The sequence below is a fragment of the Euleptes europaea genome, chromosome 9, assembly GCF_029931775.1.
Source record: "Euleptes europaea isolate rEulEur1 chromosome 9, rEulEur1.hap1, whole genome shotgun sequence".
Lineage (NCBI taxonomy): Eukaryota > Metazoa > Chordata > Lepidosauria > Squamata > Sphaerodactylidae > Euleptes > Euleptes europaea.
Window position 1 is genome coordinate 18,841,415 of NC_079320.1, and position 24,541 is coordinate 18,865,955.

At 42.5% G+C, this 24,541-nt stretch overlaps 1 protein-coding gene across 3 annotated transcripts in view; it reads left to right on the top strand.

Moving 5' to 3' along the window:
• GRID2 (glutamate ionotropic receptor delta type subunit 2) overlaps positions 1 to 24,541 on the top strand; it is a 984,243-nt gene that overhangs the window by 958,017 nt on the left and 1,685 nt on the right. Inside the window, exons 15-16 of one of the 3 annotated variants that reach the window (XM_056855267.1) lie at positions 14,113 to 14,353; positions 17,056 to 17,110. In XM_056855267.1, the coding sequence (XP_056711245.1) occupies positions 14,113 to 14,353; positions 17,056 to 17,110 (296 nt within the window). Of the gene's footprint in view, positions 1 to 14,112; positions 14,354 to 16,930; positions 17,026 to 17,055; positions 17,111 to 24,541 lie in introns of those variants that run through there. The other 2 variants (XM_056855268.1, XM_056855266.1) reach the window with 2 other exon arrangements.

Below are 24,541 nucleotides of genomic sequence, written 5' to 3' on the forward strand. Positions count from 1 at the left end.
TTTTCTGATCCAAAATACAAGCACCAAGTACAAATTGGTATTAATTTTTAGTTCTCATTTACTTTCTCTTCTATTCCTTCACAGCCCCCCTTCCCCCCTCCATGCTATCTACTTTATCTCCCTTCCAGTCTCCACAGGGCCCTATTTCTGTCCCTTCTTTTCCTCCCACTTCTCATGAGATGAGAAGAAACCTCATTTAACAGAGATCTCCTGAGAATTAGATTTCATTATCATCCTCATCCTACTTTCTCCTCTTAGGTTTTCTTATAATCTCCCTTGTAATGCCAACCTCACGAGATTGTGATTGGCATTTTTCCACCGGAGTTGCAAGGCCTCACTTTTTCATAACAGAGGAGGCATGTGCTCTGGGGATGTACGCAAATTAGGGATGACCGCCTCTAGGTGGGACCTGGGGATGCCCCAGAATTACAGTTTATCTCCAGACCTCAGAGATCGATTCCCCTGGAGAAAATGGATGCTTTGGAGGGTGGACTCTGTGGCATTGCACCCCACTGAGGTCCCTGTCCACCCCAGGTTCCATCCCCAAATCTCCAGGAGTTTCTTAACCTAGAACTGGCAACCCTACACACACCCCACAATTCCCTGCTGGTGGCCAGGGGGGACCTGGCATCCCTAATGCTGAAGCATCTCTGTAGAGACCTGGACCATTCAGTGAAATATGAAGAGCTAGGAGAGGATGCAAGGATTTTATACAGCCTAATAGTGATACTGTGAGTACAACATGAGCAAGGGGTTGCACTACAATACTAGGCACAGCTATCTGGGAATTGCCCTTGACAGACCATGGCCTGCCACAGAGTGAAAGAGGGTAAATAAAGGGCAAACATGGTGTCAGTGAAGAGTCTCTATTGCCTCCACACCATACAATGGTTTTCCATGTGCACACCCAATATAGGTGGATGGCACAATGACAACATCAATTTGTTGTGAGCATAGGTTAACATACTTCCATGCTACAAGTTATTGTGGAAGAAAATGAAAATAAAATGGTCAGTTCCATAATGCTTTCATATAAATCCATGGTCTGCCAAATTTGGAATGTTATCTTCCAATTCTGGTCGCCTCTGATCCCCAAAAATATATATATTGCTTTTCATTTGAACCTCTCTGTGCTGTTGTTGCTGTGTGCCTTTCCTTATATTGTGTTTTTGCCCCTTTTCCATCCCCTTTTGGAACCCAACCACCTTTCCCCTTTTTTCTGCCTTTTAAAGAAACATTTTTTATATAAATACTTTTTTTTTTTGCTCCGCTTAGTACAATTTGTTTCTCTGGGATATTTCTCTTAATCTCTTGCCCACATGCTAGACTGCATAGGCGCTAACAAGTTGGTTATAATGTATTTTCTAGGATTTCTACCCTATCACTTTACTGTTGTTCTAGTACTATACTGGAACTTCTCAGTGGGTCAGTCTAGATTTTCTCAGAAGGTCCTGAGTGGTAGCGGTGGATGACCACTGTATTTTCCAGGGGACCATTGTGTGATGGACAAGTTAGGTTTGGGGCTGTACCAAAGAGTGATCAATGAGAGCTGAGGAAATGTTGGGGAAAGACAGTAGGAAAAGAGCAGTTAGGAGAACAGTTGGGAGTTGGCAGAGAGGGAGTCAGAGGGAAAGCAATGTGTCTGATATTGAGTGAAGCTCAGGCAAAGATCAGTTTAGAGCTAGCTGACTAGCAAGAGTCAATTTGTAACACAACATCCAAGATGGTGAAATGGGAGAACAGTGCCAAAGTTCAGTGGAAGGAAAATGATGTAACCTCTACCTTACTATCTTCAGTGTTATTTTCAAACCATAAATAAAAGTTAACTTCTTGTTTTGTTTAACCCTGTGGACTGTGTATCTCAGGGAAAGAAACACACACACAAGTGAAGATATTGGTTTGGATATGTTTAGGATATGAATAAATGGTGTCAGCATGTGAATGAAACAGTGCGTGAGACCCCAACCCCAATAATTCTGTGAAGTGTTTGAGTGAGGACCTGTTATTAAAGGGGGTTGGACTACCCTGTCTGTTGATGTCTCTTTGAGTGAGAGAGAAGACCTGAGAGGCAAAATGGTCATGGCTCTCTAAAGATTTTAAAAGACCATAGCAAAGCTGGCAATGGAGAAAACTGACAAAGCAAATGTCAGGAGGAGAGCAAATTGTTGCATAAGAAGCTGCCTCTGTGTTGTCTGTGATCACTTACTTCTTCTTTTACAATACAGGGAAGCACAGAGCCAACGTGGTATGGTGGTTAAGAGTGGTGGACTCTAATCTGGAGAACCAGGTTTGATTCCCCACTCCTCCGCATGAGAAGCAGACCCTAATTTAGTGAACCAGGTTTTTTTCCCCACTCTTGCACATGAAGCCTGCTGGGTGACCTTGGACTAGTCACAGTTCTCTCAGAACTATCTTATCCCCACCTGCCCTACAAGGTGCCTGTTGTAGGGAGAGGAGAGGAAGGTGATTATAAGCTGGTTTGAGACTCTTGAAAGGTAGAGAAAGTCAGGGTATAAAAACCAACTCTTCCTTCTCCTTCTCTTCTTCATGGCAGCCCCAAGTCACCTTGCTTGAAAACTGAATGAAATCCCCGCCATTCATGGTTCAGTATCACTGGCAACATGCATTTTTAAAGCAACATCATGAATTCATTCCATGTTTATTGTAACAGCATTGAGCTTAATGAACCACAACATGTTTGTGCTTCTCTTGTGAATTACTGCTAGTGTAAGTACCCTGACCTCGATAGCCCCAGGCTAGCCTGATCTTGTCAGATCTCAGAAGCTAAGCAGGGTTGGCCCTGGCTAGTATTTGGATGGGAAACCTCCAAGGAATACCAGAGTCATGACATGGAGGTAGGCAATGGAATACCACCTATGAATGCCTCTTGTCTTGAAAACCATACGGGGTCGCCATAAGTCAGGTGTGACTTACCACAAAAACAAAGATATTAGCCCAGACTAGCCAGAGCTCGGGAGCTAAGCAGGGTTGGCTGCAGACAATACCTGGATGGGAAACCACACTGATATGCAGAGCATGGCAATGGCAAACCACCTCTGCTCATCTCTTGTCTTGAAAACCTTAAGAGGGGTTGCTGTACTTTGGTTGCAATTTGATAAAAAAATATTATAATACTTAGTGCTGGTAAACAGACACTCAGGCTTTTTTATTTTCCACTGGGTTGACAACAAACAAAGATATCTTGAAAGCATCTTTCCATATTAAAAATGTGCAAAATAATTTCATTGTCTTTAAAACGTTCAAAAACGAAGCACTTAGCAGAATAACCAAAATGTTAAAGGAATTACACAAAGGTCTTTTATGCATGTCTGTTTCCCTTGCGGTCACCCCTCTGACGACTTCGGGTCTTTGTGTTGATTATGCATGCCATTTCTGACCGTCAAAGGTTGCCTCGCTCTCCCCCTGCGTTTCCCTGCATTGTCTTCAGCGGATTTAGAAGGGTGTAACTCTGCTTAGGATTGTGCCACAAGTTTCAGTAAGCCACACTAAAGAACTAGTGTGATGTAGTACACAGAGTATACGATTTGGATCCGAGATACATGGGTTCAAATCCATGCTCAGCCACTAAGTGTACTGGGTAACCTTGGGGCAATAACTCTTTCTCATCCTAACCTACCTAGCAGGATTGTTGTGAAGAGACATTGTTGAGAGCCTAGGAGGAACAGTAAGATACCGATGTTACTATATATGAAGGAAGCATGCTTAAGCATGGTTGTTTTCTGTGAACTTTAGGCACTGGAAACAGGGTTATCTGAGGACCCATAAACAATGTACAGTGACCTATAAATACTCTAAACAAAATAAAACACATTGTTGCATGTACCCAACATCATGCATGTGACTTGGACATATGGGTGTAAAGATGCCTTGCATAATTTCCCTGAATTTCTCTTTCCTTCCTTTTCTTTTTGGTGGTGGGTGGATCAGGTGAATCACAGATACATTAAGATGCAGGGATACCTGAGTCACTGGTAATAGATTGCACCGCTCTGCATCTGGGGGAAAAACCTGGAATTAACAAGGAGAATTATGATTACGGTTATCATCTATCATTTAAATAGCGTTGTTAAAACTTGCAAAGTTCTTAATGGATTTCTCCATCACTATCGCATCACAGATGGGTAACTGAGATTGACAGATAGTAATTCTCATGCAGTGAGCTGGATCCAGTCACAAGGCTGAATAAATAGTTGTTCCGCTGCTTGTGGAATGAGAGTTGCACTCATAAAAAGATTCCTTCCTTGAGCAAAAAGGCACATTTCGAACCAACCCCATGGTTTGGAGTCAGCAAAATAACTCCCTTGGCAGAGGGAGGACTTCAACTAGTTCCCCTGTATCCCATTCCAGTTCTACTTAACTTAAATTTCTAGACCCATCAAGTAAGGAATTGCTTACATTATTTTTTTAATGAGAGTTCATTTTTATCTCCACCATTAGAATAGTATGGCATGGAGAATAGTAAGGTAATTAGCAAAATCAGAATTAGTTATTTTCACAATTAAAAGAATTTATCAGTACTCTAATTGCTTAGTGACACTGTTTCTCATATTCTGCCTCAGTGGATGTCACTCTGATAACTGACGGGTTTATGATAATTCATTGTGAGTTCCTATAACCATACAGTGTATGGAAGAATTATTATTCCATGTTTACTGCCAGAAAATTGAAAGTTACCAGATGCAATAAACACAAGATAGGCAAAAAAAAAACAAAAACTAGAATGCTTAAGAGTTCACATTTTTCAAAGGAAATGCACATTTTGTTCAAACCCTACTATGTTTATTTAAGTTTATGAAACAGAGCTTCTTGAGCTCTCATCTTGGATTAAAAAATGTGAACCAACTAGGGGTCCTAAAGTATGAGGGGGAGAGAAATATGACCCAGTATTGCTTGTAATACAGAGAACTGAACCGAAGTCACTTCAGAAAACTTTTTATCCTCAATAACAGCAGTGTGGCTAGGGTTGCCAGGTCCTTCTTTGTCACTAAAAGGTCCCCTGTGCAAGCACCCATGGGGTGACATTTCATCTGGTGGGAGGTTTTTGGGGCAGAGCCTGAGGAGGGTGGGGTTTGGAGAGGGGAGGGACTTCAATGCCATAGGGTCCAATTGCCAAAGTGGTCGTTTTCTCCAGGCGAACTGATCTCTGTCGCCTGGAGATCATTTGTAATAGCATGAGATCTCCAGCCACCAACTGGAGGTTGGCAACACTGCATAGAGTGGAGTGAGAAGCAGGTGTGGATTTGTGAATAAATTTCAGATTGAACTGCTTCTCGGCATTTTGGAGTTCTTCTGACAACTGGGAGCACAATATGGAGGCCCAGCCCTTGCCTCAGCCACTGCAGGCCCCAATCCTTCCGCTACCCCACAGGCCATGGTGACCATGCTGGCAGCCACATGCAGCTTTCCCCAGTTAGTGGGAGTGAGGAATCCAGGGAGCTACGGACCATGCTTGGACAAAGCGAAAGTGTGATGACAACCGAAAGTATGATGCGGTGGATCAAATCATATGAACTTGCTCAAACATTAAAATCTGTTTCAGACACCTAATGGTATGTGCTCCCCATTCACTGAGGCAAGGTGAAAGTAGGGTTGCCAGGTCCCTCTTCGCCACTGGCGGGAACTTTTTGGGGTGGAGCCTGAGGAGGGCAGGGTTTGGGGAGGGGAGGGACTTCAATGCCATAGGGTCCAATTGCCAAAGCGGCTGTTTTCTCCAGGTGAGCTGATACCTATCAGCTGGAGATCAGTGGTAGTAGCAGGAGATCTCCAGCTAGTACTTTGAGGTTGGCAACCCTAGGCTCTCCCCAAACGTCTAACTGTTGTTCCTTCACCCATACCTGCTCTCTCCCATTTTCTTCAAATTGGGACGGATATTTCATTCAAGAACATAGTGCTAACAGAAAACAATTTCCTAACAATTAGTTCTTATTGGAAATGCATCAACTTCAGTACCTGGAGGTTGGCAACCCTAGGTGAAGGCGATGGCAGACAGGGCTTTTTCTTCTAGTGGCAGCATGTTTGTGGAATTCCCTCCCCACTGCAATTTGCCTGATGTTTTCTTTGCTATGCTTTAGGCACAGGAGTAAAAACATCTTTTTTTCCTAAGCATGTGATTATTATTTTCTTTCCTGGTTGGCCTTTGTCATTTTGATTCTGTTCTGTTTCACACCATTTGGATTCTTTACCTGTTGCTAGGTATTTAAAAACATTTTTAAATAATTAGGGATCTCTGCTGCTAAATTAAATATTGTCTACTGATGTTGCTTTTGTAGGGTGCAATTTTACTGTGGCAGCTTACATTGATTGTCTCTGTTATGAGGGCAGTCTCATGAACTGACGGCTGAGAGATGGTATACAAATAATTTCAATAGAAAAATAAAATGCAAATAACTTAGGTTGAAATTATATTATAAACAATCTTGGAGCTTTGTTTCCCATATCTGTATTTTATGTGGAGTTTGGGTCATAAGAACATAAGAAAGGCCATGCTGGATCAGACCAAGGTCCATCAAGTCCAGCAGTCTGTTCATATAGTGGTCAACCAGGTGCCTCTAGGAAGCCCACAAAAAAGATTTTAAACTAAGAGAAAAACGATTCCACCTAAACATTAGGAAGAACTTTCTGAAGGTGAGGGCTGTTTGACAGTGGAATGTGCTGCCTCGGAGGGTGGTGGAGTCCCCGTCTTTGGAGGTCTTTAAGCAGAGGCTAGATGGCCATCTGTTGGGAGTGCTTTGATTGTGGGATCCTGCATGGCAGGGGAAGAGTTGGGGTCACTGGGGATGTGGGGGGAGGTAATTGTTAATTTCCTGCATTGTGCAGGGGGTTGGACTAGATGACCCTGGTGGTCCCTTCCAACTCTATGATTCTATTATTCTAAGATGACTGCAGCAGCATTGTCCTGCCTATGTTCCACAGCACATAATATAATAGGCATGCTCCTCTGATACTGAAGAAAATAGGTAATAGTAAAAATTAATCTATAATAGCCAATTCCCATTGTGGTTTCATCATGCCCTGAGCTTTCTTAATCAAAGTGGGGCAAAGAAATAAAGCCAAAGGACTGGCTTCCAGGGAGGTGGGAGGAAGTGCATTGAAGAAGCATTTCCCAGCAGGAATAAAGGTAATGCTGTTGATGGCTATCTGTTGATTTGTACATAAGCAGTCCTTCCCCCACCCCCAACCATCCTCGGACATTATTGATCTCTTCTGGCTTCTCCATGTGGTTGCTTTTTTAGAAAGTTCATTCCAGCTCAACAAAAAATATGAGGTTTGGCCTCCCCTATTATAAGTAATTACTGGATGAGCATCTATTTTGCAGGCTGCCCTTTTCTCAGCAGGTGTCTGTTTCTTCTGTATGTTAACAGTGCATTGTAATGGTGTATTCTGCCAGTAGGTGGTGCTATTGGTGAGGCTTATTTCAGGCGTCAACTTTAACAAGCAGTGGGGACAGCAAGCTGCTATAATAACAACATCTAATGACAGAATAATGGCACCAGCCAAAGCAAAGACTGGAAGCATCCACATGGAGCTGCCTTATACTGAATTAGACCATTGGTTCATCAAGGTCAGTATAGTCTACTCAGACTAGCAGAAGGCTCTCCAGGGTCGCAGGTACAGGTCTTTCACATCACCTACAATCTGGTTCTTTTTTTAATAAACTGGAGATTCTGGGGACTGAACTTGGTACCTCCATGTTTTCCAACCCAGAGAAGATGCACGTTTAAACTACCAGCCAGATAAGCTGGTAAATCTATTCTATATGGTATGTGTGCATCCATATTACTGGGTTGAACCTGTACTTAGTTCCACTTCATTCCTAGTGCCATGACCAAAAGCTACCATCTCACTTTAGGGGAAATATCGATCGTCTGGAGACCAGATGCATCCCTTTAGGGCCAGAGTTCAAAACCAAAATCTTAACACAAAACATTTTTAGTTTGTTGCAGCAAGGGGCTAATTTTTTTTCTCATGGAAAGCATCATCTCTGTGGAGTAGAATTACTTCCATAATGTCATTTTACAAGAGCTTGACTTCTGTCACTTCTTCTCATCGTTGGTTTTCAATGAGGAAAAAGCAGCAGCTGAAGAAATGCCTTCCAGTCAACATGCCCCGGTATATTCAGTATTATATGGATGCCACCTCAAGCCATCTGTTAAAGAGCTTGTGGCTCTCTCCAAAACTGCCATTTAGCTTCTGACTCTTAGGAATATCTAACTACATAAAGAGAAGCTGATGTACATGTTCACGGCTGCTTTGTTTGCTAAACCAAAACTTTGCATTCTTAATAATACCACTTTTCCTCTGAAATATTCAGAAAGCATTAATTAGCACACCACTCCTGAAGATGTATAAATGTGATAATGCACACGGCATGTAATGATTTAGCCACAGTGTAAAGCAAGCAGAACAGTTCTACCCTGCTGCGCCAGTATTGTTATTTATTGTTATTAAATAACAAATTATTTATTAAATAACAAAGAGGTTATTTCCAAGGATCAAAAAAGCAGAGGGCTTCTGATGGGCAGTAGCTGTGTTCGTCTGCTGCGGCAAAAACAAACAAGAATCTTGTGGCACCTTGAAGACTTAACACGTTTTTTTTATTCTAGCATAAGCTTTTTGTGGACTAGAGCCCGCTTCATCAGATGTATGTGGCAGGTCCTCAGTAGGCATATATATTACTCTGCTCTGGTTAGACCTCAGCTAGAGTACTGTGTTCAGTTTTGGGCACCACAATTTAAGAAAGATGTAGACAAGCTGGAACGTGTCCAGAGAAGGGCAACAAAAATGGTGAAGGGTCTGGAGACCAAGTCCTATGAGGAAAGGTTGAAGGAGCTGGGTATGTTTAGCCTGAAGAGGAGAAGACTGAGAGGGGATATGATAACCATGTTCAAGTACTTGAAGGGCTGTCATATAGAGGAGGGTGCCGAGTTGTTTTCTGTTGCTCAAGAAGGTCGGACCAGAACCAGCGGGTTGAAATTAAATCAAAAGAGTTTCCATCTAGACATTAGGAAGAATTTTCTAACAGTCAGAGTGGTTCCTCAGTGGAAAAGGCTTCCTCGGGAGGTGGTAAGCTCTCCTTCCCTGGAGGTTTTTAAGAAGAGGTTAGATGGCCATCTGTCAGCAATGCTGATTCTGTGACTTTAGGCAGATGATGAGAGGGAGGGCATCTTGGCCATCTTCTGGTCACTAGGGGTGTGGAGGGGGGGTAGTTGTGAATTTCCTGCATTGTGCAGGGGTTGGACTTGATGGCCCTGGTGGTCCCTTCCAACTCTATGATTCTATGATATATATATCATAGGCAGGGGCAGGCAGGGGAACATTATCATTGCCCGCTTCTTTAATGCAGAAGTTCTGGTGTTAGCACAGAATCACAAGTGCCTCACTGTGTAGTCTCTGAATGCAAAGGAGAGCCTTAAACTGGCTAGCAAGCATGTGCTCACATACACCCATAAACCTTGTGTAAAATATTTTATGTGATTCAATTATTACATCTAGCCCTTGCCAGTGATCTATTTCACTGGTCTCTCCCCCTCCAAGAGGGCAACATGTGCTCTCTGCTTGTTAGAAAGCTAGTTAAAATGCCTATCTCCTATCACACTATAGATTTCTTTATCAATAAAGAATAGCTTTCCTTTCTTAAAGCAAGAAATCTCATGTGGGCTTTATTTTAAGTCCCCCGCCCTCTGTTTATGCACAGCCAGCTCAAGTTAGCACATTGATGCTGCTGGCCAGGTCACAACTGACTGGCCCTTCTTTGGCACTGGTGGGAGGTTTTGGGGCGGAGCCTGAGGAGGGCAGGGTTTGAGGAGGGGAGGGACTTCAATGCCATAGAGTCCAATTGCCAAAGTGGCCATTTTCTCCAGGTGAACTGATCTCTATTGGCTGCAGATCAGTTGTAATAAGAGATCTCCAGCTAGTACCTGGAGGTCAGCAACCCTACTGGCCCCCTACAACACTGGTGGAACTACCCCAACATTGACTTTGCTTGCTCCTGACTTCCAGAAGCCCCCCCACCACGAAGAACTTTCCCTGTTAACTAAATAGCTCTGCCCCTGGAGGCAAGACTCTTGGGAGGGGGGATGTAGAGTTACTGAAGAAGACCAAGTTCTTCCTAGGGTTTGCTACAATTGTATCTTGACTTTACCAGCTCTGAAATATCCAAACCTATGCAATGGGTGAAGCAAGAGCTGCCAGGTAACCCCTGGGAGAAATTGGCAGGCAGGTCATGTCAGCGCACTGACATCACTTCCAGTAAAAACCGGAAATGATGTCAATAGATGCATTAGAATTTACCCCCCCACCAAAAAAAAAAACCACTGTAAAATTGTCTATGCTCCATTTACACCCTTTGCCCACATTGCCTCGCAAAACAGTAGAATTCCAGGAGACCTCCTGACATCCCCATGGGTACTTTCACACATCCTGAATAATCCCCTTCCAATCCACTTTCAACGCTCTTTAACAATCGTTTGTAAGTGGATTTTGCCGTGTCACACATTTACCATTTACGCATGGGAGGTTTTGCCTTGGATTTGCTGTTCTCTAGATCAGGGATGGGGAACGTCTGGCCCGGGGGCCGGTATGCAGCCCCCGAGGACATTTTCAGTGGCCCTCGGGAGCTCCAGGGCCCAGCAGCGGAGACGCAGGACAGCGTGGCCCTCCCCGAGGGTGTTCCTGGGGCCGTGGCGCCCTTTGGACCTCCTCTTGTCGACTGCTGGTCGGCAAGAGGAAGGGGGAGGGGGAGGGACGCTTCCCCCAAGGCTGTCCCCTACCATTACAGCATGCAGGAACGCTGCGGCATGCGCGCAGGAGCCGATCGGGCTTGGAGGGCCTTTTGTGGACTTGGGGTAGGGGGGTGGGAAGGAGTGGAGGCTGGGGCCCAGTCACGCAGGGCTGCGTGTGCTGCCATGTGTGTTGGGAGAGGGGGGAGCCTGGGGCCCAGTTGCGTCGGGCCAGCGTGTATATGTGTGTGTGTGTGGGGGGGAGGCTTTTCTCTTTTTCTGTCACTCTTTCTCCTTTCTCCCCCTCTCTCCCTCGTCTCTTTCTTTGTCTGTCTCCTTCCGTCCTTTTCTCCCCCTCCATTTCTCTGTTTTCCTTCCTTCCTCCCTTCCTTCCCTGAGGATCGGCTGTGGGCTGCGCCCCCCCCCCCGGCGCCTCGTTTGCTCAGGGCCCACCGCTGGCTGCCCTCCCGCCTGGGAGGGGGGAGCGGGGGTGCCCTCCAGGCCTTCTCTGCGTGGCCTCCCCTGTGGTTGCCAACCTCCAGATGGTGGCTGGAGACCTGGCAACCCTAGCCTCTCCCCCACCCCGGGAGATCTACACCTGGTTATGGCCCCCGAATGATGTTATAAATGAGCAAATGGCCCTTGGCAGGAAAAAGGTTCCCCACCCCTGCTCTAGATGCACAATTTCCCCATCCGAATTCTCAAAACTCAAAAATAAGCCCCTATGCAGAGTTTTGAGAATTTGGATGGGGAAAATGTGCATCTAGAGAGCGGCCAACTTGCTGGGGGTAAGGGGAAGGTGACTGGGGAAGGCACTAGCAAATCACCCCGTAAAGATGTCACGTCACCCCATGGGTCAGGAATGACCCAGTGCTTGCACAGGGGACCTTTACCTTTACCTTGTGTGTGTGTGTAAAGTGCCTTCAAGTCGCAGCCGACTTGTGGCGACCCCTTTTGGGGTTTTCATGGCAAGAGACTAACAGAGGTGGTTTGCCAGCTCCTTCCTCTGCACAGCAACCCTGGTATTCCTTGGTGGTCTCCCATCCAAATACTAACCAGGGCTGACCCTGCTTAGCTTCTGAGATCTGACGAGATCAGGCTAGCCTGGGCCATCCAGGTCAGGGCTACCTTTACCTTAGAGAGTAGCAAATCCAAGGCAAAACCTCCCATGCATAAATGGCCACAGTAAAATCCATCTGCAAAGTGCATTGAAAGTGTATTATTCTGCATGTGTGAAAGCACCCTATGTCTTTCCCAACTCTTAAAAGCCCCTATGTTTAAAGTCTAATGACCAGGCGGGAAGCCTGGTAGGTTTACAGCTCTGGAGTCTTGGAATGGTGATTCTGTCTGTTTTTTTGGGCAGAGGCTGCCACCTTGTGGGAAGTTCACACATTACAAAGAGCAAGGTTGCTTGCAAATTAAGGTTGACATTGCCTAAGGACCTTTTTTTAAAATCTCTGCTTTCGGTGACTAATATTATCCTCCAAACTGTCCTCCATTATTCTCCCATGCAAAACCCTTTGAAAATTAATGGCAAATTGCGCAGCGGCAGAGCTAGGCAGTAGATTTCTCCTGTGCTCACAAACCCTAGCACATGTTAGCTCCTCAAGCTAAACGGCTGAAATAAATTGCCAAGACATTTCACTGATTATGAAGAGTGCAAGCTTTGACTTTTGGCCCTCATTAAAAAAAAGACAGAAGTCACCTTGATTCTACTGTCATTGGCCTTGATATATAATTCCTGCAAATGAAGGATTTAATCACCTCTTTCCATGTCTGCAACTCCTCTTCTTTGTTATAAAATCCATATTTCTGGGTACTGCCTAATTTTTATATCTGGGAAGATATCTTTCCTATCCATTAAAATCCATTAGTGGGCATACAGTTAGGAATCTATCTCTGATCAAAATAGAAGTTACACACAAATGTCTTCTGTTGAGAAAGATGTTATTAAGAATTATACTGGCAAATGGAACATCAATTTACTAACGAGAACTCAAGAATTATTATGCAACAGAAAGAATATAAAAGAGAGAAAGTAGCTATGTTTAGGTGAGATGCACATATAGTGCACACAAATCCATTAACGCCACCATCTAACATATTGCAAGGTATGTGGTTGCTGTTGTTTTCCTGACTGCTACACAAAGTGGTTTTAAAGAATTACATGTGAAACAATCTGAGACTCTTCAGAACAAAAGCACAAGCTACAGAAACTATAGACATTACCTGCTAAAGCACGCACAAGTCCAACTTATTTTGGTGGGAGCATCTTAAGCAACAGGAATTTAAAGGGTTCTGGCTAGCCCATGCTGCACCTTAATTACAGCTCAGATGCTCACAATGCTGATTCTTTGTTGTAGCCAGAACCATAAGAAGCGGCTCAGGGAAAGCCACTTATCTTTCTTCCCAGAACCTCCCACAATCCCTGCTGCAGCCAGCACTCATGCCCATCAGCCACATGGAGGGAAGCAATGTGCAATCGTTCAGCAGTACAGGGGCAATTCAGCAGGTGTCTGTCATACCAGAAGCAAAGCTTAAGGTGGCCGCGCCTCTGCTGAGTGTTCACTGTGCACGATCAAAGTGAGCATGGGTTCTGAAAGACAGCATTGTTGCCCTGTTCTTCCACATCACACGGTTTATGTTTTCAGAGCTTTCCTCCTGTGTCAGCAGCAATGGTAGGTTAGACTTGCAGCATTTAAGGTGACGCATCCTGGTCCTAAACGCATTGGGAACAGAGTAAGACACGCTTAAGCTCCAGTGATTTCAAAGGGCGCATAACTGCAATGGATTCTAACCTTTATATGGAAGTAATTCTCATGTGCTTAAATGGAACTAAGGGCACCGTAGAATAGAGGATAGATGCAAGTTTCTGTTGCTTGGTCATTTAAAACATTTATCAGGTGTAGGCGTGGTGTAGTGGTTAAGAGCGGTGGTTTGGAGCGGTGGACTTTGATCTGGAGAACCGGGTCTGATTCCTCACTCTTCCACATGAGCAGCAGAGGCTAATCTGGTGAACTGGATTTGTTTCCCCACTCCTACACATGAAGCCAGCTGGGTGACCTTGGGCTAGTCACTCTCTCTCTCAGCCCCACCTACCTCACTGGGTGTCTGTTGTGTAGAGGGGAAGGGAAGGTGATTGTAAGCCGGTTTGATTCTTCCTTAAGGGGTAGAGAAAGTCGGCATATAAAAACCAACTCCTCTTCTTGTTATTGATGTAGCCTTGTAATAATATTAATAGCCTTGTACCAGTACCACCTCTTTTGATCTGTTGAGAAATCTGGGTTCCTTCTCCTAATAGTCTGGGCTTTGGGGTATATGTACATATTTGTTGCTAACAAGCTTTGGTATGCTTCTGTGGTTTCTCCCCAAGGATTCTAGAACTTCAGCAGAATGGACACATGGATCTACTGAAGCACAAGTGGTGGCCAAAGAATGGCCAGTGTGACCTGTACTCTTCTGTGGACCCCAAATATAAAGGAGGAGCTTTGGACATTAAGAGCTTTGCGGGTGTATTTTGCATACTGGCCGCTGGGATTGTTCTCTCCTGTTTAATTGCAATGCTGGAAACATGGTGGAATAAAAGAAAAGGCTCTCAGGTTCCTTCAAAAGAGGTATGAGACCCTTCCATTTCATCATAGCATTAGAGGTGTGAAAGAAAACATGTATTCTGAAATGCTGTGCATTGTTCTCTAACCGCCAAAATGTGAAAACGTAATAAATTTGTCTCGAGAAGAAGTCGATATCACACCAGAGTCAAACACAGAGTTACATACTTTGCACCGCTGATTTCATAGGGACTTAAAGGCACGTAACGGCAAAATAGATAATGGCTACTCCAAGTTACTATTCTCTGCTGAATTTTAGAGATAATAACTGAGTATTATTAGTAATGTACCAACAATTAACATTTACTTAGTGTTGATAAGATCAATGTTCTACTGCTGTCTGAGAACTGAGACTTTTAATCAGTTTAATTAGTAAATGACAAATAAAGCTTTCGTTGATTAATCAGTAGTGTCAAATTTTAAGCAGTGAACCTATAAGTCAGGGTATACTTTCTTACTTCAAAGTTATTTTCGTCGTGGTGCATGCTAGAGTAATAAGGGGAGAAAAAAATTGTTGGGAGACAGTCTTTCAACGAGTGATAACTTTTGTCTATTAAAGTGTGAATTACTTACACTTCCCTGACATCTCAAAAAGCTATCTATGCAAATGTAAACTGATAAACTAATTAATCAGTTAAACATTAGATAATTAATTAATTAAAATGCTTTAACTGGAAAAATAGTCCTAGTTTCGACATTCTCCCTCACCTGCAAATGCATCCTTGTTGTGCTGCGTGAGTTTGTTTGATTATATTTTAACTTTTAATATATTGAGGGTGCAATCTAGAAAAAGTTAAGCTGGCACAAGTCCCATTGCAATCAGGGCGATTTAAGCTTGCTAACTCTGTATTGTATTCTAAAACTTTTAAATGTGTCTCAACTGTTTTACCACTGACTTCGCTGAAACAATGGGGGTTACCGCACTTGTATTCCCAGCGATGTATTAAGAGTTTGAAAACGTTATAAAAAATACTGTTCGCACTTTCTATGTATTCCCACCAATGTATTAAGAGTTTGAAAACGTTATAAAAAATACTGTTCGCACTTTGTTTGGCCCCTTTAGCTGTGAAGACGTCTTCAAACCATTTATAAGCCGTGGTATCCAAAAAACCTTTTAAAGCGATGTTTTTTATAATGTTTTCAATCTCTTAGTACATCGCTGGAAATACAAAGTAATGACCGCCAAGATGATGGTATTCACAAAACTTGCAAACCAAGATGAAAACAGATTTCCCCCCCGGTGTATTTTAGTGTAGGCAGGGAACCAAAGAATAATTTAATACGTATCCAAAGGCATAAACAGTGGGACTCTTTATTGACCATTCTTATCACAAAATGTTTCTAAAAACTCCCCTCATTTTCAAAATACATGTGTTGTGAAATAAATTGTTTGAGAAGACCAAAGCCTCTTTGGTATGCATAACTAATTGGGTGGTTATTTGGATCCATACCACTGGTATGCAGAACTTGGTAACTGGTTTACTGGCTCTCCAGGCAATGAACACCTTCACTACAAGAGGCATCTCTTAGCTGGCTTTAATTTCCTTAGTGCTATTAAGGGCCACTGCACACATTACATTTTTGGGTGCACACAAACAATGTCCCAAAATGTTTACTTAAAAGGTGAATGCAGTGGGATGTGTATTTCAGGTACACACATCAGTGAGCTGCAATTCACTGAGTTCCCCTCTCTCATTCTTGTATGGTGCCAAACCCAGATTTGCCCATACATCATGTGTGAAATGGCCCTAATTTGCTTTCATTGCCTTTGAAAAACTCCCATCTACCTATTTCTCTCTTAGAGAATGGGATCCATTTACAAAATCCATCATCATCTACGAATTCAGTGTGAACTCAAGCTTGGTTTTACACAGCACAGAAAGTGTACATTTTAAAGCATGTTTTCTTGCCTACTTTGATGTGTTGATCTGAATTTCTGAATTGCTGGTTTTAGGAAGCGCTGCCATTTAGCACAGCAAATGTGTCTCTATTGTTAAGTCAGATTGTTTACAAAAGGAAAGTGTGATGTTACAGTCTAAGGTTCAGGTTTACAAGACTGCTGTTTAGAAGAAACTTTGTACAAACGTCCTCCTCGTGACTTACTTCCTGAGGGCAAAAGGCCCCTTAGGCACTTCAAATGTTGAACATTTCAAATGTGGGGGAAACCAAAAGACCCTGCAAAGTGTTCTTCTGATGACCCAGAACATGATTTGCAGGCTTGCAACCTATGAATTCAGGTTACCTTGCAAAGTTCCATTTGTAATTGGAACTTTTCATGGAAATATGTGCTGAATACCCTCTTCATCCAATGTATAGGGTTCATTCAGCACTGCAAGGCTTATGAACGAATCTTCTTAACATTCATTTTGACTATCCATTAAATCCACTGGCTCTTCCAGAGCCCCAAATTGGAGGTCGCATTGGGCCAACTTACCCCCGGGGCTGCCCTGTGCTCCAGAGTGCAAGCTTCTTCTCACTCCTTTCTTTTTTGTACTGAAAAAAAATTGCCTTATGGTTGTGAAGATAACTTTCCAGTTGTGAACCAAAAGTAACCCATGCAGTCATGTCTGCTTGTGTCTGCAGACAGCCTTAAACAATAGCTCTGAGAGAAGTGTGACCTGTCCCCATTAATCTCAGTGGGATGTAAACTCTGAAGCCTGGTGATAATTTAAATGTCCGCATTGTTGAATATTTCACTGTTGATCAAGGCATGCGTGAAAGAAGAGGAACAATCATTTTATGGAGCTATGCACAAACCATCCTGTGAGTGGTGTCTCATTTTGATGTCTTCAGGGGTCAAAGTGTGGGTCATGGGGTGGCATTTGGGAGAATATAACTCCTAAATTTTTCCTTTTTTTTCATTCTGACATCAGCTGAGATAATGTATCATTCTGGGATGTAACAGACTCAACAGTGATATTGAAGAGACTTACAAAATTTCAAATTTGAAAAATTGAGTGAAATAAGAAACAGAGAACCAAATAAGAGCTAACCAGAAGAAGCTTTAAAAATATGCTTACGTGGACAAAATAGCAGCTAGATTTGAGTCCAGTAGAACCTTAGAGACCAACAAGATTTTGGGGATATGAACTTTCAAGAGTCAGAACTCCCTTCAACAGATATGAGTCGGAATGGAGATTTCTGAGTCCTTATATCGCAGTCAGAAGGTGGGAGGGGTATTGCAAAGAAGAAACTCAGGATGTAGAGGTACAATGTACGTAGTAATTGGCTTGATTAGAACAGGGGGAAATGCATGGGGGGGGAATTAGCATCAGTAGTGAGAGAAGAATCCTATATCCCTATTCAGCCCGGGGGGGGGGGGGGTTTGTTCTGAACTTGTGAATGATCTCAAGTTCAGCAGTCTCAAGTTGTAATCTTCCCTTGCAACTTCTCTGTTCAACGACTGCCACTCTTAGGCCAGCAAGGAAATGATCTGGAAGATTAAAATGTTCCCCCACTAGTTGTTTTTTTTAATGTTGGGGGGGTTATCAGATTTATGTCCATTTATTCTTTTGCATAGGGACTGACCTGTTTGTCCAACCTAGAGAGTATAAGGACATTGCTGGCGTTTGATGAACAAGTGAATTAACCTGAGATTGTATGCCTGGTGTTTTTAGGTCTGGTGAGTGTGTTGTCAGAGTGAATATGGGGACAGAGTTGGCATCTTGGTTTGTTGCAGGCACTGGTCCCTGAGTCCATGTCTATCTTAAGAAGGGCATTGTTGTGGGTGAGAAATTAAGGTTAGGAGACTGTCTGCAGACAAGAAAAAGTTTGTCTCTCAATGCCTCTAAGGTGCTACTGGACTCGAATCTAGCTGTTCTACTGCAGACCGACATGGCTACCCTCTGAAACTATTGATAAATTAAAAAATTAGACAAGCTTTCAGCATTTGCAAACCTGGGACTCAGTGAGCTGCAAGCACATGATAGGAAATCATGTGACATGAAGAGGGGAACCCAGAGTTGTGACCTTATTGGTACTTAGGGTTGCCAACCTCCAAGTATTAACTGGACATCCCCTGCTATTACAACTGATTTCCAGCCGATAGAGATCAGTTCAACTGGAGAAAATGGCCGCTTTGGCAAAAAGAAGAGTTGATTTTTATACCCTGCTTTTCTCTACTTTAAGGAGTCTCAAAGCAGCTTACAATCACAATCCATTCCTCTCCCCACCACATGCACCTTGTGAGATGGGTGAGGCTGAGAGAGTTCAGAGGGAACTGTGAGTAGCCCAAGGTCACCCAGCAGGCTTCCTGTGGAGGAGTGCGGAATCAAACCTAGTTATCCAGATTAGTCTGCCACCCTTAACTACTACACCATGCTGGATTTTAAATAGGGTTTTTCATTTCCTGCTACCATAAATCAAATGAAGAAGTTTGGTTGCTCTCTTCCAGTTTTTAGCTTTCACTCACAATATTTACAGGTGAGGTATTCCAGCCTGAAAAGTGCCCTTAGTATCACTTGTGAAAATGCCACAAGTTTTATATTTAATTAGTTTTAAGACTGAAAGCATACTGGCTAGGATCTAGCGGAAAATTCCTACTGATTTGGGGGGGGGGTGTTACTGATTCCCTCTGCCTGTTGCAAATGCCTGACTCCCCACTCATGCTATTCCCAGAGGTCCCCTGTCCCCCAAAGCAGCATTTTGGAGGACATTTTGAGCTGTGACAGGAGAGGAGAGAGGAGAAATCCCACTTTGCTGACAGAAAGCCCTTCTGTCAGTGGAGATTTTCCATGGGATCCAACTCACTAGGGCAATGGGCTTTTCTACAATCTGTTTCTCCACTTCTATGTTCCTGATTCTTTGGGGGTGGGGGTCAGTTCTGCACTTGTTTTGCTCCCTCTAGAGGTCAAATCAACATCAAACAGCTTAAGTCCAGCATAAAAACCTGCAGTTTAAATCTGCAGGAATATAACGCTGGATTTTAAGCTGTTTGATGTTGAATGGACCACTAGAGAGAGCAAAACACATGCAGAACCCCCCCCCCAAAAAAAAAAAAAAAACCAAGACAACACCAAACCTAACGAAACAGAAACTTAGAAGGAAAATGAAAATGCATAAAAGCCCAGAAATCTAATTTCAGGCTTTCAGATCATTTAGTTAAATCCAGTTAACCAAATTATTATTCTGACTTTTAGCTGTTATTACCTGTTGCATCTTAGCTCATAATGATTGCTTTACATCTAACAGGAACAACTCCTGTAATGCAAATCTCTCACACTTGTCAGACCTTTAGTCAATGAGTGAAATATAGTGAGTTCTATCAGTATCATTGCTGAGTCTTGTGACATCTCTGCTGTCACAGAATGATACACGATGAGACATCAGTGGTGGCCAAGAAGAATGAATGGATTTCACCCAGACTCATACAGATGTTAAGAATGTAAATTTCTATAATGACAACGTGGGACTTCAGTGCACATTTTCAGCCAAATACGGTTTTTGAGTCAAACCTTTGTCAGAGTATGTTAATCTATATCAGATGCAGATTAAGTTTTTTTTAAAAAAAAAATATTTTAGACCAACTAATTGTTTAAAATGTTGCAAGCATTCAAACCCAGGCTATGTTCTTGTTACTATTTCAGTGTGGTTGCCAACTGACCATAAACCATGTGGACCATCCGTCCCCCACACACACACACCCCATATTGCAAGCTGTTTGCATGTTTCACAGGCTGATTATGAACAAGTGGCTGCATCCGAGATAGATAGATAGATAGATAGATAGATAGATAGATAGATAGATAGATAGATAGATAGATAGACAGACAGACAGACAGACAGACAGACAGACAGAGACAGACATATACACACAGAGAGTGATGAGCTGCATTGATAGTATTCGCTTTACCGACATAGGCGGTAGAAAAGAGCAAGAGTCCAGTAGCACCTTAAAGACTGACAAGATTCCTGGCAGGGTATGAGCTTTTGCGAGCCACAGCTCACTTCTTCAGATACCTGAAGAAGTATCTGAAAAAGAAGTATTCTTCAGGTATCTGAAGAAATGAGCTGTGGCTCACGAAAGCTCATACCCTGCCAGGAATCTTGTTAGTCTTTAAGGTGCTACTGGACTCTTGCTCTTTTCTACTGCTATTGACAGATTAACACGGCTACCCATCATGATCTACCACATAAGCAGTTCTACATACGAACAGTTTATATCATGGAGCAATACCCATAATGGTTTGTACCCTTTTAAGTGTGGCAACTATCCGACTTCGCTAACATACCAACTAGATTTAACGTATTATTTTTCAGATATGGATATTCAGAAGAAAGTATAGCTGTTCTTCTGGGCTGATTATTACCCAAAAGTAGAGTCTGAAACTCTTAAAGTAAAGATGTTATTATTATTTATTTATTTGCATCCCGCTTTCCCTCCTGATCTGACTCAAAGCAGCTTTTCACATTGTTCCCCCCTCCTCCACTAAATCCTCTCAACAACAACCTTGTGAGGGTAGTTTAGGCTGAGAGATTGTGACAGGCCCATTGTCACCTGGCAGGTTCCCGTGGTCAAGCAAGGGGTTCGAACCCAGCCATTTCAGGTCTATTGCCCTAACCACTACACCACACCAACCCTCAAAATGTTGGAAGACAGAATCACACAAAAAAGCTCCAGTGCATACATGGAGCTCCTCCACCCACAAAAATTTCTCCATTCGTTTCAGTAAAGCAGTAAGCCCTGGAAAATAAATCTACAGACAGACAGACACATACCCTCACCTCTTCCCATGAGATTATTAGAGAAGTCTATACATGCTTTATATTCATGGCGCATTGGAACAAGTGCAAGTCAATTTAACCCAGATAAATATATGTCTTTAAAAACATAACATTTTAAAGCACCCAGTGAAAAAAACATAACTAGGGAATCAGGCACTCTTTAGTTCTAATTGGTCTTCATAGATTCCTTGTTCTTCTAAAGGGGCTGTCATATTAGCAAACCTGAAGAATAATTAGGAAAAAACACAATGGAGAAAACCAAAACATGTGATATACAATTATTTTGGTTTTCTGTTTTGCTGACTTTTGTGCATGCCATTGGACAGTGACAGTAGCTTTTTTTATTGAATTTTGGAGAAAAGTTTTGAAAAAGAAAAGCAGAGGAGATTAAGCAAACCCATAATGCATTAAAGTGAATTCGTTATAGATGCCCAAGTTGGGCAGATTCTAGACAGCCTTGGATATGTCCTTTTAATTAATTAATTAATTAATTAATAAGTTATCATGGCCCTGGCAATCTTAAAAGTCTTGATCTGACTAAAAGTTGGAAGATTGGCCATAAAGGCATGCCAGTAGACATTAAAACAAATTTCTCCTGCAAGGAATTAAATTGAGCATGTATTGGTACTGAATAAGAACAATACTGTAATATGCATGTCATATTACTTCCTTGAGTGCTTTGAGAAAAAAAACATCTTTTGCAATTCAACTATAAAACCATGCATTTGAAAAAAAATTAAGTGCTGCAAATTCACACATTAGGAATGTGTATTTGCGTTCAGCATTTCTCATAGATACTATGAGGCGTTTTCTACACAGAGACTGGCCTGCATAGTTTCCCTGCTGCTGCTTTGGCAACCAATACAGTACAGTAGCAATGGGACTTCTACATGGCAGTTTCCCCCAAAGTTTCACTGCCCCAGTCTCCCACCAGCAGCCATTCTTGAGCTTGAGAAGGTGCAGAAAAAAGCAACCAAAACGATCAGGGGTCTAGAGCAGCTGCCCTATGAGGAGCGGTTAAAACGCTTAGGGCTGTTTAGCTTGGAAAGAAGGTGGTTAAGGTCTATAACAGTGGTTCCCAACCTTTTTTTGACCAGGGACCACTAGGACTTTTTTGTTCGGTGCAGGGACCCCAAGTTTTCAAAATAAAAATTCTGAGAATTTGAAAATAAACTTTAATCATAACTGTTAGTTAAACATTAAACTTAGAATAATATTTGAATATATATATTTTTATAATAGAGAACTTTTAATTGAAAATATTAATTTATTATGGGTTTATAAGTTTGTTTCGTGGACCTTAATTTAGTTCTTGCGGACCCCTGGGGGTCCACGGACCCCTGGTTGGGAACCAGTGGTCTATAAAATTATGCATGGTTTGGAGAGAGTGGACAGGGAGAAGCTTTTCTCCCTCTCTCATAATACTAGAACGTGAGGTCATCTGCTGAAGCTGGAGGGTGAGAGATTCAAAACTGATAAAAGGAAGTATTTCCTCACACAACGCATAGTTAAATTGTGGAACTCCCTGCCCCAGGATGTGATGATGGCTGCCAACTTGGAGGGCTTTAAGAGGGGAGTGAACATGTTCATGGAGGAGAGTGGTATTCATAGCTACTAGGAAAAATGGATACTAGTCATAATGCATACCTGTTCTCTCCAGTATCAGAGGAGCATGCCTATTACATTAGGCACTGTGGAACACAGGCAGGATAATGCTACTGCAGTCATCTTGTTTGTGGGCTTCCCAGAGGCACCTGGTTGGCCAATGTGTGAACAGACTGCTAGACTTGATCGGCCTTGGTCTGATCCAGCATGGCCTTTCTTATGTTCTTATTCCTCCAACCCCACAGTATCTGGGCTTTTCTATTAAAAAAAATGGCAATTTAATATTATTATGTTGATATAACATTATGACAATTCCAGTTCTCTGAATTTCCAGCATTCTTTTTTTAAGTAAGTCTCTAGCCCAGGGGTGTCAAACTCATTTGTTATGAGGGCTGGATATTACATAAATGTCACTTGGTCAGGCCGTACCATGTGCACCATAAAATTTAATACCAGAGATACAAATTTTATAGAAGACACAGTCAAAGCTGATTAATGATATTATTTTTACTTACTTTTTTAACTTAAAATACAAACATACTTAACACAATAACACTTTTACAGTGTTTTTTTTTTAGTTCAGTCTTTTATCATTGACACCTCGGGAGGGGGGCAGGAGGCTGCCTCGGCTGGCGAGCCCGCTATGGTGGGGGGGCTGCCTCAGTTGGCACATGGGCTAGATCAGAGCTCTCAAGGGGATGGATCCAGCCCCTGGGCCTTATGTTTGACACCCCTGCTCTAGCCCCTTTCATTGCAGAGGTATGCATTGCCCCGTATATCTCTGCAAGTAAAGGTACTGGAAACTTTTTAAAAAATAAAACCTGGGGATTCAGAGATCCTGTTATAGTGTTATATTGATTTAAAAGTATTCAGTTGCTGATTAAAGGAAACAATGACAGGGGGAGGAAATGACCGCTGTGGGGATAATGGCTGCCATGTAGGCAGGACCGAGAAAATATGGACTTCCCCAGCCACATAGCACCCATTCAGGCTTTGTTGTGATCGTTTTCAAAACTTCGGAGCAAGGCAGATTTAGGAAAGACACGAGGAAAACTGGGGAAGTTCTGGGACAAATGCACCAAGAAGCTTGAGGAAGCAGTAGAAAACCCACTTCCCAACAGCATCAAACCCGGGGCAAAAACCTATGTGGAAATGGCCTATGTTGTTGCAATAGCAAAATAAATAACCATTCTTTGGATATAGCTTTTTGAAATATAGGCATTTTCTTTTTAACACAGAGAAGAACAAATCTATTTGTAATCTATTCCTTAAACCCAGCTTCTTGTAAACACCCGCACACTAGTTATTCAAACGTATCTATGATTTACACTTGACCAGTCTAGCATTCAAACAGGCTCTCATTAAACTCAAATACAGTCAAAAGTATGTTGTCAAAGCAATCCATTTCCTTGTGGATATTTCAAACTGGGTGAGATTGATCGCAAGACAGAGGCAGAGATATTTCTCTTTAAAAAGCACCAAATGTCTAAATTTATAGCTGTAAATTATGATCATTTATTTGTCCCACCCTTACTGAGAATTCCATGTTTTGCAAAGAGGAATGGACTAATTAGAGTGAATTCCATAGGTGTCAGCAAATTCTGAACAGTGCAGTATACAAATCTTTTAAATAAATAAATAAAGCCAGGGCAATCTTAAAGCCTAGGTCTCTCTGAAAGTTGAATACTATGATTGTATATGCAACTGAAAGTTACTGCTAATGTTTCAAAAATTGCTGCCGACATACAGGAATTTGACATGGATTTTGCAGATCTACTTGCAAAGATTGTTGCAATCATACTGATCACAAATACCCAAAGTTTATATACCCAAAGAGAGTAAATTACTGACCCAAACAGTTCACTT